This window comes from Anser anser (genome assembly GCF_964211835.1).
Source record: "Anser anser genome assembly, chromosome: 2".
Lineage (NCBI taxonomy): Eukaryota > Metazoa > Chordata > Aves > Anseriformes > Anatidae > Anser > Anser anser.
This window is the reverse complement of record NC_139721.1, coordinates 124484030-124500254: the sequence shown is the minus strand read 5'-3', so window position 1 is coordinate 124500254 and position 16225 is coordinate 124484030. Positions and strand designations below refer to the sequence as shown.

Below are 16225 nucleotides of genomic sequence, written 5' to 3'. Positions count from 1 at the left end.
ATTTAACTTTTTAACATATTTTCTGATCAGTTTAATTCTTAAGCTGTTTTTAAGAAAGCAACAATTTAGATTAATGCATATTTTAATCTCACTCATGAAATCAAGATAGGACTTTCTTAAAGCTATTAATGCTGGTTTTATTTCACTTACATACATCAAATACACATTTTCAAGTATGTATTCTTCTTGCAATCCAGTTTAAAGAAAATAACATGAAAATAAGGCAGAATGACTACGATATTGCCTCTTTTATGTTAGCTGCATCTGCAGTTTGTGCGGTATCAGTTGAAAGGTACAAAAAATTAGCAAGTACACTGAGAAACACCTCAGAATATCCCTACAATATTGTCAACAGTTAAGGACAGCATCTTTCTTTAGGATCTCCTCTTGCAGTGATTGCCTGAGATTTAAGGACCTTCAGAGGAAAGACTGTATTTCTGCCAAGAACCCTCAAGGTGATGACACAAAATCAAACCTTTAGATTTCAGTTCAAACTGGTTCATACTGAAGTTGTTGGGAGCTGAATTAATTTCGCCATTCAGAAGTTAGCTGTCTCGTCTAAGTTAGTCATTCAGGCTACCTCTAAGTTAATGGACAGAGACAGGCAATTCCAGAGGGTGATTCAGCCTACTCTCAAGGATGTGTCTAAAACCAGTTTCACTATCAGTTTAATCCAGAGCAAGTCAGCATCTTCCTGTGCTCTTAAGTCCCTTGGAGTTCAAAGGGAAATCATTAGAGCATGGCAATTCATCTTCTAATCTCACTTTTATATGAGCTTTCATGACACAGGTCTTCCAATATGAGAAGGAAAGGGTTTGGGTGAGGGAAATACTTAGGCAAATCATCAGTCCATTTTTTCCTAGAAATGTCATGCTCAATTTAGCCTAACTATCCTCTGTGGTACTTTTAAGATAAAATAATCTAGCCCAGAAACTGGGAGTGCATGCCACTTCTGCTGAGCCTTATTTGTCTATCAGGCATTTCCAGCGCTGTGCTAACACCTCATCATTTGCAGCAAATGGCAAAACCTCAGCAAGGACAAGGCACGTGCTTCCACCTGCCTCCTACTGGCAGGCATTAGTCTTTCTAGTGTCTGAAAACAGGAATTCTAAATCAAAAGGGAAATAGAAAAAAAAAATCCCAGAACTCATCATACAGTTTATCACATGACTTTTTTCCATCTGAAAACAACCAGTACCTTGCAGCAGTGACCAGGACAGTGAGGTGTTTCCTTTTCTGCAGTGTGACATTTAATGGGTGATACTGAAGTAGAGGATGGTCAAGCCTGGGCCAAGGGCTGCTCAGAAACATTCCTGGCACCAGGCAGTGAGCAGCATGAGGAGCAGCACCATGAACCTCCTCTTATTCACATTGCAGGGTGGGAAAACACATGCCTCACACTGAGCAGACTAGCGTGAGGCCACAAGAGCAGGTGCATCTCCTGAACACCATGCAGTGATATAATTTGAAAAATACAAAATCAGTGGAAATTTTATAACCTTTAAATGGAAATGACTCGCTATAAGATAACTGATGAACAATGGGGACATTAAATTTACTACTGGAGACAGCCCTCACTCTGCACACGTAAAAATCAGGCTAAGCTGACTTAGAAAACTAAAATGTGATGGCTTTGTCAACACATTGTCTTGGACCAGAGATTTAAATTTTGACAAAGTTATTTCACTCCTTCCAAAAGAAACACTTCTAACTTGTAACTAATCTTGGAGGGTTCTCTGGGGAAGAAGAGATGAAGATACTCTGCTAGGTTATACAATTCCGTGGCATCTTTTGGGAAGGAGATGCTTTGCTCTTGTGTTACTGATAAAAATCTCTCTTTTCTGTAAGCATGCTGACTTTTTGATTGCTACTCAGCTTCAAAAGACAGCTTCATGTCATAGCAGTACTTCATAGACTACTGAACTGAGCTGTGGAGTGAACAGCCAGGTCATCAAAGAACAGAATTCACACACCACATTGGAGACAATTTAAATCGTGGGTCTTGGTCCATACTTTTCCACGTTCAATTTAGTATGGATATGCGTTTAACTCAGAAATTACTGAAAACTCTCATTCTAGTTGTTAAATCACATCTATCTTTATAGAAGACAATAAACTCAATAGCATCTAATGTTTCTAAAGTTAAAAAAAAAAAAGACTCATACTGCCCTGTTGCCTTCTGCTGATCTTGAATTAGGAAATGAACAACAGAAAACACTAATACCTTCATCAAAATGTCCTATTAGCCCACAGATCTTCGGGAGAATGAAAGTCTTAAAGTTATAAAATAGTGGGCTTGGGGATTATCAAGAGTTGTACTTCACAGCCATATCCTCTCCCTCTCCAATTTACATCACTGGCCAAGTATAAAAATTCTTCCCCTGCTTCTTAACAATTTCTCTTTAAAGATCAGGTATAGACTATGGCTGGACTAGATGGACCATTGGTCTGCTCTGGTCTGATGAATTCCATGCAATAATGCTAATTAACCTCTTGGAGAATATCCATACATAATAGTGTTTCATAATTTATACATAGCAAGCATCTAGCCTGCTGTGTTGAATTTAGAATTGAGTTCAAGCTAGAGGCTGTTTGAAGCTGGGTTGAAAAACACCCTCCTCCTCAAAACAAGAAAAAAAAAAGAAAAAGAAAAAAAAAGAAACAACGAACAACAACAAAAAAAGCCCTGAACAGTGCAACCTCAGGACTTGAGAAAGGAGGTGAAAACAGTATTCATTTTGGACAGAAAAACAAAACAAAACATAATGTCCCATCTCATCCACACTTAAACACAACCTCTCACCCCACCCACACATATAGCCACATTTTCTGTTTAGAAACGAAATCATAGATAAGCTAATTTTTTTTTTTGACAGTAACCAAGTTTTGCAAATACTTACAGAACAAGGGAGCGTTATTTTATAAATGTAACACCCTGAGAATCAGAAACTCATTTGACCATCTTCCTATCACCAATCAATTTAGTTGTTTAAAAACACTTGGACAAAAAATAACACATCTATCCCCTCCTGGCCTGCCTAGGTACATATCTTATCATCAAATAAGGCCAATTACAGTAGGAAGAAATTCTGGATTCTTTTTTTTTTTTTTTCCTAAACAAAGTAGAGGCTATTGTAGAAGAAATAACCAATCTGAAGAGGTTTCCACAAATATGGATGTTCATTTCTTCCTCAACAAAACTGAAACAAAAAAATCTTTTATAACACATTCTCATAAGTACTGTTTTAGCTTGGGAACAAAAATCTTCTTTAATCCTGGTTTAGCTTTTAATATTACATCGTACATTAAAATTCATAAAGTAGTTCATTCCAGGCAAAACAAACTACTTTTCAGTTCTACTCTGCAAATAGCAGAGGAGGTACAATAAATGCTGTTGCTTTCAGAACAGCTTTTATCAGGACAAGGTTTACTACTCCATTATTACACTGGCGCCTGGAAGCGCAGTTATAGTTAAGTGTCAGTGTTTCCATTAACTCTCCTCCATGGTGGTTTTCACGGGGGAAGGAGAGGACTGCATTTATTATTTGGTTCATTTTGAATTTCATTAAATTGCAACTTGGCACAAGGGCTACCAACCTAAATTTTGAATTCTTGCAGCAAAATAAAAAATTTTGCTGGTTGTGACGTTTGTGTGTTTGAACTCCACGTCTCCACTGTGAAGTTTCGAGGGAGCTGTCATCATGTGAAGTTCCTTGAAATGGAGGTTCACTGGTCCTCAAACACCAAAGCTGTGTCCTCCTCAAGATCAGTCAAAAGTGACATCCTATCTCTGGGATCCAAGCTGAAATTGCTTATCATGAAGGAACCCTATTTGTAGTCACAGGGAGGCCAGGATAATATTTATGAAAATGAAAGTTTTTTCTACATTGAGTACCTAGAACCATGTAAAATTTGTGGATATTTCTTAAAACAATCGTCTGCTAAAATTATACTCTACTCTTGACTTTACATGTACTCTGTTTTTATATGGGCTGATGATGGGCCCCTAGAGTTAGCACATTTTTTTTTTTTGGTGGTGAATATGGGTGGGGAGAGGACTTCTTCCTCACCTCTTCAGAAATTAGAGATTACTTGTTCTGAGAAAGAACTGTTCATAACTGCAGGATGGCTAACAAGCTTTAACTAGAATATACTGCAGAAGAAAATCTGTAAGTTGGTCACCGGTCTCCATCCTTTACAAGTTGTACTGAGGAGGAGGCACTCTTTCTCCATGGCCCCTGAACTATCCTGATTAGAGGGAAAGGCCATCCCTAGCAACTCCATGGGGAACTCCATCTACCCTGAACCCAATTTGACACTCAGCATCCCCTGAAGTATCCCTACACCCTCCCATTCCCATGCAATGTGTGTGGACATTAACCCATTATCTGAGCTTAACTTAGAAATACTGAAAAGGAACCACTCTGGGGTGATCTGCAAGCTGAAGGTCTTGGGGAGGGAGAAAGAAATGAGTAAAAGAAAAAAAAAAAAGATTTTTTTTAATCCCTTCTAGGTTGGAAATGTTTAACTAGCTCTCCATGCAGTATCTACCTGATGGAGAAGCTAATATTTATATATTCCACTGCCCCAGGAAAGAGCCTGACAGACAGGCTTCTGCCCCAGGAGGTGGCAAGCTGAACAACATCCAAGGGAAAATTCTTGTGTACCCTGTCTCTTTGTGCTTAGCCCACCAGAGTGAAAGATGGCAGCAGACTTTTAAAACTTGACCAGCTTAGAGGGCTAAACATGTTCCTGAAAGCTCAGGCATTAGAGGCTAATGATTTCAATAAATTAAAAAGTAAAAAAAAAGTAAAAGTAAAATTTTGCTTTTTTTCTTTTAAGTCAGAGACAAAGGGAAAAGTAAAGGGGACAAAGAGCTTCTTAAAGTATTTCAAAAAAGAACTGGAAACAATCCAGATACATTAGCTCAAGTAGTAACTAGTAAGAATGCTGTAAAAATGAGATAAATTCAATGCAGTTTCTTCTAACTCAGGCACTGGGGTTTGTGCTTGGTGAGTTCCTACTATCCTATCAGACCTCCAAGGTCACGCTTTCTGTTTTTGCATGTAATAGTATGCAAAATTCACACTGAACAAGCCCAGATGCTAAACGGTTAAGTCTGCTCTACTGTCTGGCCACCAGTTGGCAACACAAAAATGCAAAATAGATCCTTTTCAGGATGTTTATTTTCACATCCTTCCGAAACTGATAACTTGCAATTGCAAAATAAACCTTCATGTGTGGCATATTAGCTCCCATTTTTCATGGTTTCATAGTTTAATTGTTTCAAATGTTACACTGGTCTAAAGATTTAACATTAAATATGTTGGCTCTTGCCTAAATTCTGTTGTCAGGATAAATGGTCTGTTTTGTCTTTCAATAGTTATCCAAGAAGTTCACAGCTAAACTAGAAAAATATTATGCTCTATTCCTACACAGTGAATGTTAAATAACTGTTTATAATAATTTTAGTAATAAGGATGTTAGTAGTTTTATTTCTTTAGTGTCAAATATTCAATAAACTGTGGGCATTTTTCTTGGGGCATGGAGGGACAGCAATCAGAGCAGTAGCTTGCATTAATAATTTTGCAGAATCCTGACTATTGTTTGTTTCTGGTACAATTTGTAAAATTATATTTGCTAGGGCAATTACTAGAATAATTTCATTATTATTTCTAGCATTAAGTGTTGTACTTACGTTACTAACTATGGACATTTCAATTTTCAAACTTAGGGCTCAGAACACCTACTAGAAGCTGGCAAGTGCTACATGTGTTTATAGGCAGATAATTTTCGCAACAAATTAAAACAGTTCTGCAGCATCCTGACTTGGAGGTATCTATATCCCTGATCCATCCAATAGATAAAGTGCTTATATATTTTGTTGAATGACAAAGAACAATAACTAGAAAAATACTTGTTTTGTTCTACAGAACTCAAGTATTAGTCTATAAGGATTCCTTGTTAACCTGTTTTCCTTTTAAAAAGGATCCAAACAAAACCATATGCTGTTTCTACTTTTAACTGTTGTGATTAGGTTAACAATACTCTGGAGTCTCAGGAAAAAGAAATGCAAATGTAAACAAATACACAATAGAGACATAGATCTTCCCAACACCAACACCAAAAAGAAAAAAAAAAAAGAAAAAAGTGGACTTACATTATGTTTTGCCAGTAAACTTATAACCAACCCTAAGTCTCCCTTTCTGGCTGAAAATTTATTCAGTTTAAAGTGTGAATAAAAACCAATACAAGGATGTCGAGTCAGAGGTAGTCCTTCTGGAAGGTCCTGTAATTAACTCTGTTCTTTAGCTGTGAAATTGCCCAAGACCACTTGAGACAGAGTGAGACATTACCTTGGCAGAAAGAGATAAGTTAAGGAGGAGGGTTAGCCTTTGCTCTGAATTACCTGGGCTGTGGGAGCAGGTACAGATATTAAACTTAAATGTTGTTTTAAACAGAGTTATCTATATTTAACTATTTCCCACTAAAGCATTACTATGTAAATAGACTCTCTTCCTTTATCTTGGAGAGTATCTATAGTGGATTTCACAGACTAAACTCAGTCAATGATAGCAAAATTAGACCATTAGTACAGTCTGTTCTTTCGTTTTTTTTTTTTTTTTATTATTCTTCTTGTGAAAAGTACTTGTAGCAGGTCAGAAGAGATCTTCTGTCCTCCCTTTTCCTATGTTCTCATTATTCATTACTTGTGTGGTCCTTAGCATCCATTAGCTACAGGAATATTTGAAAAATAATCTGCAGAAATTTGTAGCATTCAGAAAAGGTACACAATATAGTCCTAGGCACTTGCTTGAGCCTGTTTAGTTAAAAAACTGCCCTGAGTTTATACATTCAACCGTCACAAAATTTTCACAGTCCCAAAGCCTTGCTTTGCATAGTGAATCTAGGACGGCATGATTTCCACCTATCTGTAGATCAGTTTGGTTTGTCCTTGTAAAGGTACAGCCCTGAGCCACAGCAATGCAGAGTATTTCAGAAAAGGTACAGAATTTTTTGGAGTGTTTCTTTCCCAGCTTCATTTCGTCTTTATGGAAATCACATGCATTCCTATAGCTCACACTTTTATTTCACATGCACCCTAAAACCAGCATCAAGAATTTCCTTTACAGACACAAGAACTGCACCATTGAATTTCTGGATACCAGTCTATCAGACTTTTTCATTTGGGGAGAATTAAAGAAATAGTCCCACCAGATTTTATGGAAATCAATAGGAGTTTCATTTGAACATGAACTAAATGAAGCTTTAAAGAACATATCCCAGTCTTTTAGAGCAATGAATAGAGCAAGGCTGTTTTGTTACCCAGCCCAAACTGGTGAAGGTGCCCCCAGCATTTTAGGAGGGAGTCTTTTTCCCCCCAGACCTTTAGCTTTACCTGTTTGTTTTCTGGAAGATAGTTTTTAAGGTAATACAATGTGCTCATACTTCTGCTTTTCATTCCCACTCAGTTTAGTAGTCCTTCAAAATCCCTATTTAAAAGTCTATCATTAAAACAATACCTGAGAATTACAGGAAAAAATAAAGACAACAACAGAAAACCAGCACGTTCCTGGACCAAATAAAGCTCATGTCTCAATAGAAAGAGCAAAAAACTCTGTGGAGGCCATAATGGATAGAGTTTATCTTAAAACTAGAAAATAGCTAGTAATGAACTGCTACTATCATCCATTACATTCCTTAAATTTAATTTGTGACATGCACTGCAAATAATGATTCTGCGAGCGTTTAAAGAATTCAACAGCAAAAGCTTTCTAGTTCTGAAGAAAGGCATCACCCGGCGGGATATGGAGAAAGCACAACAAGCAAATCCAAAAGACAGAGAGAGCAGTTTACTTGTGGAGGCCGGCTAGGCGGTGTGCTTATGAGAGGTGCGGGGCCCATGGCAGAGGCTGCGTTCAAGCTCCTTTCCCTTTCGTCCTGGTAAATTCGATCTCGTTCAGCTTCTGGCAGCTGCAAGAAGTTCTGCATAGCCCGAAGGTTTACCAGCAAGGACTGCGAGGCAGTCTTGGGATCCTCTTCCTTTCGGAGGATTTCTGAGAGCAAGCCCTGTAGGGAGGGGGAGGAGAAAAAATGCTGGACAGTTAGCCTGGTGAAAACATCCTTTGCACAGCCGTTGCTCATCAGATCTCCTTCCACTGGGCTTGGAACGAGAGTGGCCAAATGTACTATCCACTCCACACAGGAATATATTAATGGCAATTTAGGTAGCAGAGAAGAGAGCCTCAATTGTGCTCTTAATTTTATTAAGCATCTGTTTTACATACAACGCAAACTGAATCTGCCTAATAGGTCTCCTTCCTTTTACTGGCTTAACTTGCCATGAAATCTTTCACAGTTGCCAGACAATCACAAGAAGTTAAGAGTAAGTGAAACACACATAGTCCAGAGGCATGATGCTGTGCTGTTCTCAGGCTTCCCAGACAAAGCACATAGCAAACCTAAAGAAATTGGCTTTCCACATTTCTAGCACTTTAAACAGCTCTTTGAAAGGAAGTGATATTCCACAGCTAATCTGAGATGATAAACTCGTAATGGTCCTGCAGGCTTAACTGACTCGGGTCTAAATTTTTAAGAAGTCAATACTTAGATAAGAGAGTTTTATATCAGAGTTTAACAACAGGTGTCAAAACTGACTGTTGGCCACTGAAAGGCGAGAAGTGTGCCCCTCTCCTCCTCCCACCACCCTCATCCCCTCACCAGACTATCCTAATCCTCACCCCGTCCATTGCCTGGGCTGTTTATTTGAGCACCTGCTGTGCAGGTCCCACTTCCTAAGTCCATTTACTGTTGCTGTCCTTTGACAACTTTCAGAGCCCAACAACGACACACAAAAGCGAGCATTGGGGAGTGAAAGAAAGCCAGCACAGAGGGCAAAGGCAGCAGTGAGCTGGGAATGGCAGGCTGCAGACGATAGCACGCCGCCGGCTCATACAGACCATGCCAGGTTCCCTGCGTAATCACTTCATCTCGGTTCTCCGCAATGGAGCAGGTCTGGCGGTCTGGGACACCTAATTACTCTAAAAGATGAAATATTTATGAACCTGTGAGTGCAACTAGAAGTTTAACGTCAACAGGTTCTTGAAGTCTCCCCCCTGCCAAATTCTCCTTTTAAATACGTCAGGCGTACAAAATGCTCTGCTGTCTTGAAGTTACAAAACTTGCAGTAAGAAAACTGTAATTTTTGCAAAAGCAAACACGAACTTCTTTTGAAAATACATTTTGTTGCCATGCAGGGGCAAGGAGAGGCTTGGCATGAGAGACTTCTAATGCCAGTGTAACAAGGGAACATTGATGTGACATTAAAGAACACAACCCAATGTTCCTTTTCCTAAAGAACATTTAAGTTATTTGGGGGTAATTGAGGTGTGAAGGGTGGAGGTGTAAGAAGGGAGTAATAAAAAAGCTAAGAGAGATGATTCTGACTGTAGATGGCCATTCACAGAAAGCTACGGCCGAAGTATCAGCTCCTGATGATGAGTCTGAAGCTCACACCTATGAAACCACCTATGGCAGTTGTCTCCTATCCCAAAATATCCTTTTTTATCAGGCAAAAGCCCCTTATGGAGATACTGCTGCAAAGCTACCGCTCCCAGGCAGCTGTGCTCAGGCAGGTCAGCACCCACCAGCGTGGCTCTGAGCTCTGTGTTTGCCCCATCACCTCTCTGCCTCCCAGGGGCAATGAGGACAGAGGTGCTAATCACTATGTTGGGGCCACGTGGTCCTCATGGCTCCATATGGGTCTGCACACACAGGAGGGAAATGGCATGGAAAACACAAACCGTCCTTCCAGCATTGAGTCTGAAAGATAATTTGGAGGTAAACTTAAAAAAATAATAATAATCTGGTGGATGCTTTCTTACCACTGTTCTTCATCCCTCCTCTTTTCTGGTGTCCAGGCAGAAACTATTTAGAAGGTAAATAAATGAGTTACAGACAAAAGTATAATTTGGGTGGAGTACAAATTTTAAAATTTTGTTTAGCCTCAACAATAGACTTATTAGCAAATATGGAAGTTAAATTCTTGCCTACAAGGTTTATGTACTTTTGTACCTAAGTACTCACACTGTTACTGCTTGTTAATGGTAGGGTTATGCTACCCATCCTCCAAAGAGCATCAAAAATGATTTTGTGCCACTGAAGAGAAGGCAGAGCTGCCCGCAGAGCACAGGACGTATGATTAAGGTGTAAACGTGTGATTTCTGACTGCTACTGTGCTGAAAACAAGCGCTCCAGGATTAAAAAGAAGAAAGGAAAACTAAACACAAGTGAACTGGTCACTGGCAGGAAGGAAGACTCCTTTCCAGCAACCCACTGTCAACCACAGAAAACGTCCTTGAAAAATACTTTGGACCATACTAGAAAATAATAAAAAAATAAAACTTTTTTTCCCCTCCCCTGTGTCTGTCAGTATTAACGATTTATGCAGGAAATGTCATTAGGTATTCATTCCCCTGCCTTTTCCCCATCACTGGCGTGAATCTTTGCATGAGCTGGGAGCACAGCAGAGGACTCAGATATGGAGAGAAGAGGGGAGATGAGAGTGTGGGGAGAAGGCAGGAGGAGGTGCTTCCTTTCAATGAAAAGGTCAGAATATGGATACAAATAACAGATGAAAAAGGTGTAGTACCAGGTACAGGGCAAGTCTTACGATACAGTTTGCCTGCTTTAAATATTAATTTGTTGCTACTGCTTCAATTTTTTGAGCAACAAAATCCAGCTAAAGACGGTTGGACAACAAGTAAAATGGGAAAATCCTAGAAAGAATACATTGGCTCTTAAGTCTTGCCTCCTACATGCAGTAATTTACCGTTCATTTTACTAGGCCTGAACTGGCTTGCAAAGCTGCAAGTCTTGGTGTGGTCTCCTGATATTGTACCTCAGGTCGCACAGAAGATCCATGCCATTTGGTGTAGAGATTATAGAAACTGTCAGGGGCAGAGTCCCCTTTGCTCTTCCTCCCTCTTATTCTTTCACACTGGAAATATATTTTCTTAAGATGTTACCAGGACCCATTGAAAAAAGAAAGTTTACACGTCATCACAAGTATAATTCATTACTAATTGCACAAAAATGTTCAATAAATATTATCAGTGCTTTCAAAAGCTAATTATGAATTCTTTAAAACTGGAGATAAACAAAAGTGTCTGCCAAAGTGAACAAAAACGCTGCCTGTCTGGCCCCCAGTTTGTCTCCTCTTTGAACGTAATCATTGATTCAAATAGATTTTATCAGCCTCACAGAACTTCAAAGCTTCCAGAAGAAAAATGCAATTTGCCCAAACCTCCCCAAAATATGCAGAACATCCTCAACTGCTATCTGCCTCCATCGCGGGGTGCTTAAGCCCCATGTCCAGGTGGAGGATTATTTGCAAGCTCCACCCACAGGCCTGGATCCCTGCCAAGGAAGTTATAAGCAGACACATTTATCTATGTCGCTTAGTAGCAAGAGGAGAGCCATCATGATAGTGTAATAGCACCTTTTTACCTTTTATTCAATAGTGATATGGATAGTGTTCTTTTTCTTAAATTACAGTACGAAGAATTATATGAATACAGTGGCAATTTCTGTTATACTTAAGCAGGCAAATTTCTCTCTACCACATAATTTACAGAACTCAAATTCAATAAAACATTACATGATGGTCCATTACTGTTATCAATTTTGAATAATCCATCTTCATTTTTCATTTTACTGGAAAATAAAGTGAGCCAAAGACAAAGTGGAAGAAAAAAAAAGTGCCTGAGAAGGTGGTTGGTGTAAACTTGGATTTTGTTTTAAAATTATGTGGAGCCATTTACTGCATCCAAGTGTTCTCTGAAATAGCAGTTGCCCAGAATTAGTATGAGCACTGTCCTAAATACACAGAAGTTTTCACATAGGAGAGAAGGCATTATACATTAACAAAATGCAATAAATCCTAGCAGCTAATATTTTAAACAAGTATGGGGGTGAAGGAGAAAGGAGGGGGAGAGAAAGGTATCTGGCAGAAACACTGAGAAGTAGTCAAAAACCTTGAGATGTAAAACTGTCACTTGTGGGAAGAGAAGAATTACAATAGTCAGACATGGCAAAAGCAGCAGAAAGCACTCCCCCTCCTTTCACGACGATGGAGATGAGAGGTCACCTCCGTACAGCAGAACCTGAGCTCAAGCAGCAAATGTTATGGTTGAAAGTGTACACAAACAAAGACAGGCAATTCGGAGTTACAGTTCCAACCACAACCATGACTAACACCTCCTCACTTGCGCAGCACGTAGATGTCACCGTGCCATGCACTAGGTTAAGTTATGCCTTAAAGTCAAATGTCAGACTCGCTGGTGGGAACCAAAGCTTTCCATTTCCTGACTCATGTTTGCATTTACAAACACTGCAGAAATGGGAGAGGAGTTTGTTTATTTGTCTAAGACTCTGAAGGTGGTTCAGAGGAACAAATGCCGATGCTCCTCTCCAGCTCTTTCAAGAAGAACCAAGCAGCATGAAAAGCCTCCTGGTTTAACAGGAGCTCTGCAGGGGCAGACCGAGCCTATCTGCTGCGGGGAGTCTGTGGGACAGGCTGGAGCAGGGGCACTGCGCTTCGCTGCATCCTCTCAAGGGCTACCCTGCATCGGTGCTGTCACCGCATGGCTGCCTGGTGCCACCTGGACCAGCAAGCTGATCGCAAACACCATTTCTGCCCAGCAAAGTGCCTGGGAAAAAGCTGAACCATCCAGTATACCGACAGCAGCTGGAAAAGATATTAAATTTATTAATTCAGCTGAATGGCAACTGAAATGTAATTTACTGAAATTTTCTGAATGTATAGCTCAATTTACCAAAATTGCTCTAGCAAGTTGAGAGACTGGCGCACACATTTGGTAGCCAAGATTGAGGTGAAACTTGGACCTGCTTGCACAGATCCTGACTCAACAAACTTTTCCAGGGTGCATTACAAAGGGATACTAACAGGATTCAGCCTGTTTCTTTGCAGCCAGTGAGCTGGAATAGCAACTGCTGAAGGACAAATAAAACTTCAGACCTGACTGTGCACTGAAGCCTTCCTAGTAGGACTACTGTGAAATTTCTTGCAAGGAGAGGCGTTCCAGCCTCCAAAGCTACTTCTGCTGCCCACAACAATTGTGCTATTGTGCACGTATGGTGCACGCAAGTTATAGCTTTCTGGCCTCCTCTTTGATTAAACTTCGCAAGGCACATTCCTGAAAAATGCACGGTTTTGAAACTACCATTTTGAAGGTAAGGGTAGGGTGGAAATTATCCAAGAAGAGATTAAGAACACTGAACACCCTTACAATTTTCTTAGGTGTGGCTGAGGTTTTTTCTGTCCTATTAATAGACATTAATTTAGAAACAAACAAAAAAAAAACAACAAAAAACACCAAACGATTTAGTTCTCAGTAGTAATTTTACCATTTTTTTTCCCTTTGGGCAAAACGGAAGCAGAAATATTTCCAGGCAACACTTTTGCCCCAAAATAAAAATTAAAAAAAATCTTGAAAATGATGGCCAAATGATGAACTACTATGCTAAGCTGGTAGAACCACCCCTCGCTTACCCCCTGCACCCTCCCCCCCAAACAAAACCACAAATTCTGTATTCATACTATAGAGCAGAAATGTGTAAAATGACGTACCAACATATTCAGCCAATTCAACTGAAGTTCATCTTTATTACCAAAATACTAAGCTAAATTACTCTGAGTTTACAATTCACTTCCTTCCGTAACTTTTACAGTGAAAGCAAATCTCTCTCCTCATCTGAGACCGTATCTTAACATCAGATTTTTTTTTTTTTTTTGGTGCAGAACTCCTGACTGATTTCGGTGAGGTCTTCTGCCTTCAACAACTGATGGCACGATATGGTCCCTTGACACGGCACAAATATGCTTATAGCAGTTTCAAAAATGTCAGTGGTAAGCCTGAGCTAGCTTTTTATCTCAGAAAACAGTAGATAAATTTAAACAAGCATTTTCACTTGCTTTAGCAAAAAAAAAAAAGTCAGAAGATATTACATCAATATTAGAAAATAACTTCGAAACAGCAACAGTTATTAAACTGCTGCCTTAATTTTAGTTAAATGCGATATATCCTTGAACAAGCTGTGATAAATTCTGAAGCACAGCAAGCAAAACAAATTTCTGTGCTTTCATATAAAAACCACAGGTGACTATACCTGTACTTATACTTGGATGTTAGCTATTCCTGTGGGTACAATGACAATTTTCAGCTTTGCAAAGGTGAAGTGTGCCAAAATCGAACTCCTCTGGAATTCAGTGGGGCTTCACTTGCATATGAAAAGTATACTTATTTCTTCACCATACTGAGGCTAATGTTGCCTAGGCTCCTAGTATTTTTCCTTTCTATTCCCTACATTGGCCACAATAAGTAACAAATACTGCAAATAGTTATGTAGCTAACTGCAAATACTAATTTGATTAGCTAACACAATTTGTAGGATATGGGGATACTACTCTGTGTTCTTTCAAGTTGATTTGGTTGAATATTGCCAAAATATATTACGTATATATATATTTCATATCTTTTTCCTGGATTTTTTTCAATGTTCATTTTTTGATTTCTTCCCAGTTTTGGGTCACTTTGAACAACACATTCTTCCTAGCTGGTTAACTACAATGTCTGTGGAAGAACTGAACTTTAAACAAATATTTAATAACTTTGGTAGTAAGAAAAATGTCTGGTAGTCAGAAATCAGTATTCGCACTAGAAATTTGGCTCTACTGTTGCTTTCATCCCATCTCTAGAGTATCTTTATGCAGCACGTCATATAAATTCAATGTCCAGTCAGAACGAATTGTCCTTGTACTTCAGATAAATACTGTTCAAAAACAAGCAATAGACCAAAAACTGCATGAGAAAATTGAACAAATGATTTTGGAAGGGGGAGGAAGCTGAGAGAAAAAAAAACAAGCTGTTTTTAGACAAGTCTGAGAAAGAAGTAAATAATAAATTATTTATTTTCTGAATTATTTGGCAGCTGCAAACCGTGGTAACTTGAAACTACTATTAGTATTTTGATACTTTAGAGTATCAATACCCAAAATATTACTTATTGTATTAAACAAATCTCTGTGTCGCTTATTTATAAATATAACAACTGACACTGCCTGAATTTATGTAACCTGCATGAGTTCATGTATCCCATGAAATTTGGTATAAAAGACCCAAATCTTCAAAGTCTCCTCTACTGTTAAGAGGAAAGACACAAGGACACATACACAGCTCTACAGAGAATTCACCCCATAACTGTACTTCCTTTCAGCTGAAGGGTGTAAAAAATAAAGGTAATAATAATTCTGAATGATTACCAATAACATGCTGATTCAAATCTGGTACAAGTGCATAAGAAATAATTTTTATTCTCTATGTCAGAAACATCAACATTTCAAGAGAATCCCAAATTATAATTTTTTATTATATTCTACAGTGGGCAAATACTTGTTCCCTAAGTTAAAAATGTGGAATCCAAAACAAATTTACCTACATCCTTTAAAAATATTTCTTAGAGGAAATCCTATTTTATTTTCTGTTAAAACAGACTTTTTAAATTTTGAGATCTTATTTGCTTTGGGTATACTGACGTTTCTTTCATAACTTCTGCTTGATTAAATTCCATGCAACATGGCATTAAGTTAAATTCATAAAGCAGAATAAATTATAACAGGGTTAGCTTCTAAAACAGGTGTAAAAAATAACACATTTTAGTGTTACTTATCAGCTTTGCTAGGGCTAGTTTTTTCTGTATTGAAGAGCTGAAGTATATGCTCTGACGTGGACATCGGCAATCTCAGAAACTACTGTTTTTGCAACAAACTGCAAAAACACATGAGAGCAGAAGATCTAAAAATAAAGCTTTTATTTCTTTAAATTAGGTCTTTTCAGAAAGTTCCTATGAGTCATGTTATTAAGACTTTCACTAGAAAATAATAAACACAAATAAGGAAAAGAAAACCAGTAGTTCAGTGCATGCATGTGGTCAGTACCGGCATACCTTTACAACACAAGGGCAATCTGTTGGGTGACTTTGTGAATGATCACAAAGAGCTGTTCATTCCCTTTCCAGGGAAGATGGAGAGGAACCAAAATATCTCTAAAAACAGTGCGTATTTCCACAAACCTATCACCGTGGATTTCTGTACTGTATCAACATGGACACTGGTCCTACAAGGAAGTGTGGTTCCTTCACAGGA

The 16225-nt window shown here is 38.7% G+C and overlaps 1 protein-coding gene across 6 annotated transcripts in view; it reads right to left on the bottom strand.

Moving 5' to 3' along the window:
- SATB1 (SATB homeobox 1) overlaps positions 1 to 16225 on the bottom strand; it is a 93268-nt gene that overhangs the window by 27542 nt on the left and 49501 nt on the right. For all 6 annotated transcript variants that reach the window (XM_083822431.1, XM_083822430.1, XM_083822434.1 and 3 more), the window contains exon 8: positions 7858 to 8070. In XM_083822431.1, coding sequence (XP_083678557.1) covers positions 7858 to 8070 — 213 coding nt within the window. The remainder of the gene's footprint in view (positions 1 to 7857; positions 8071 to 16225) is intronic.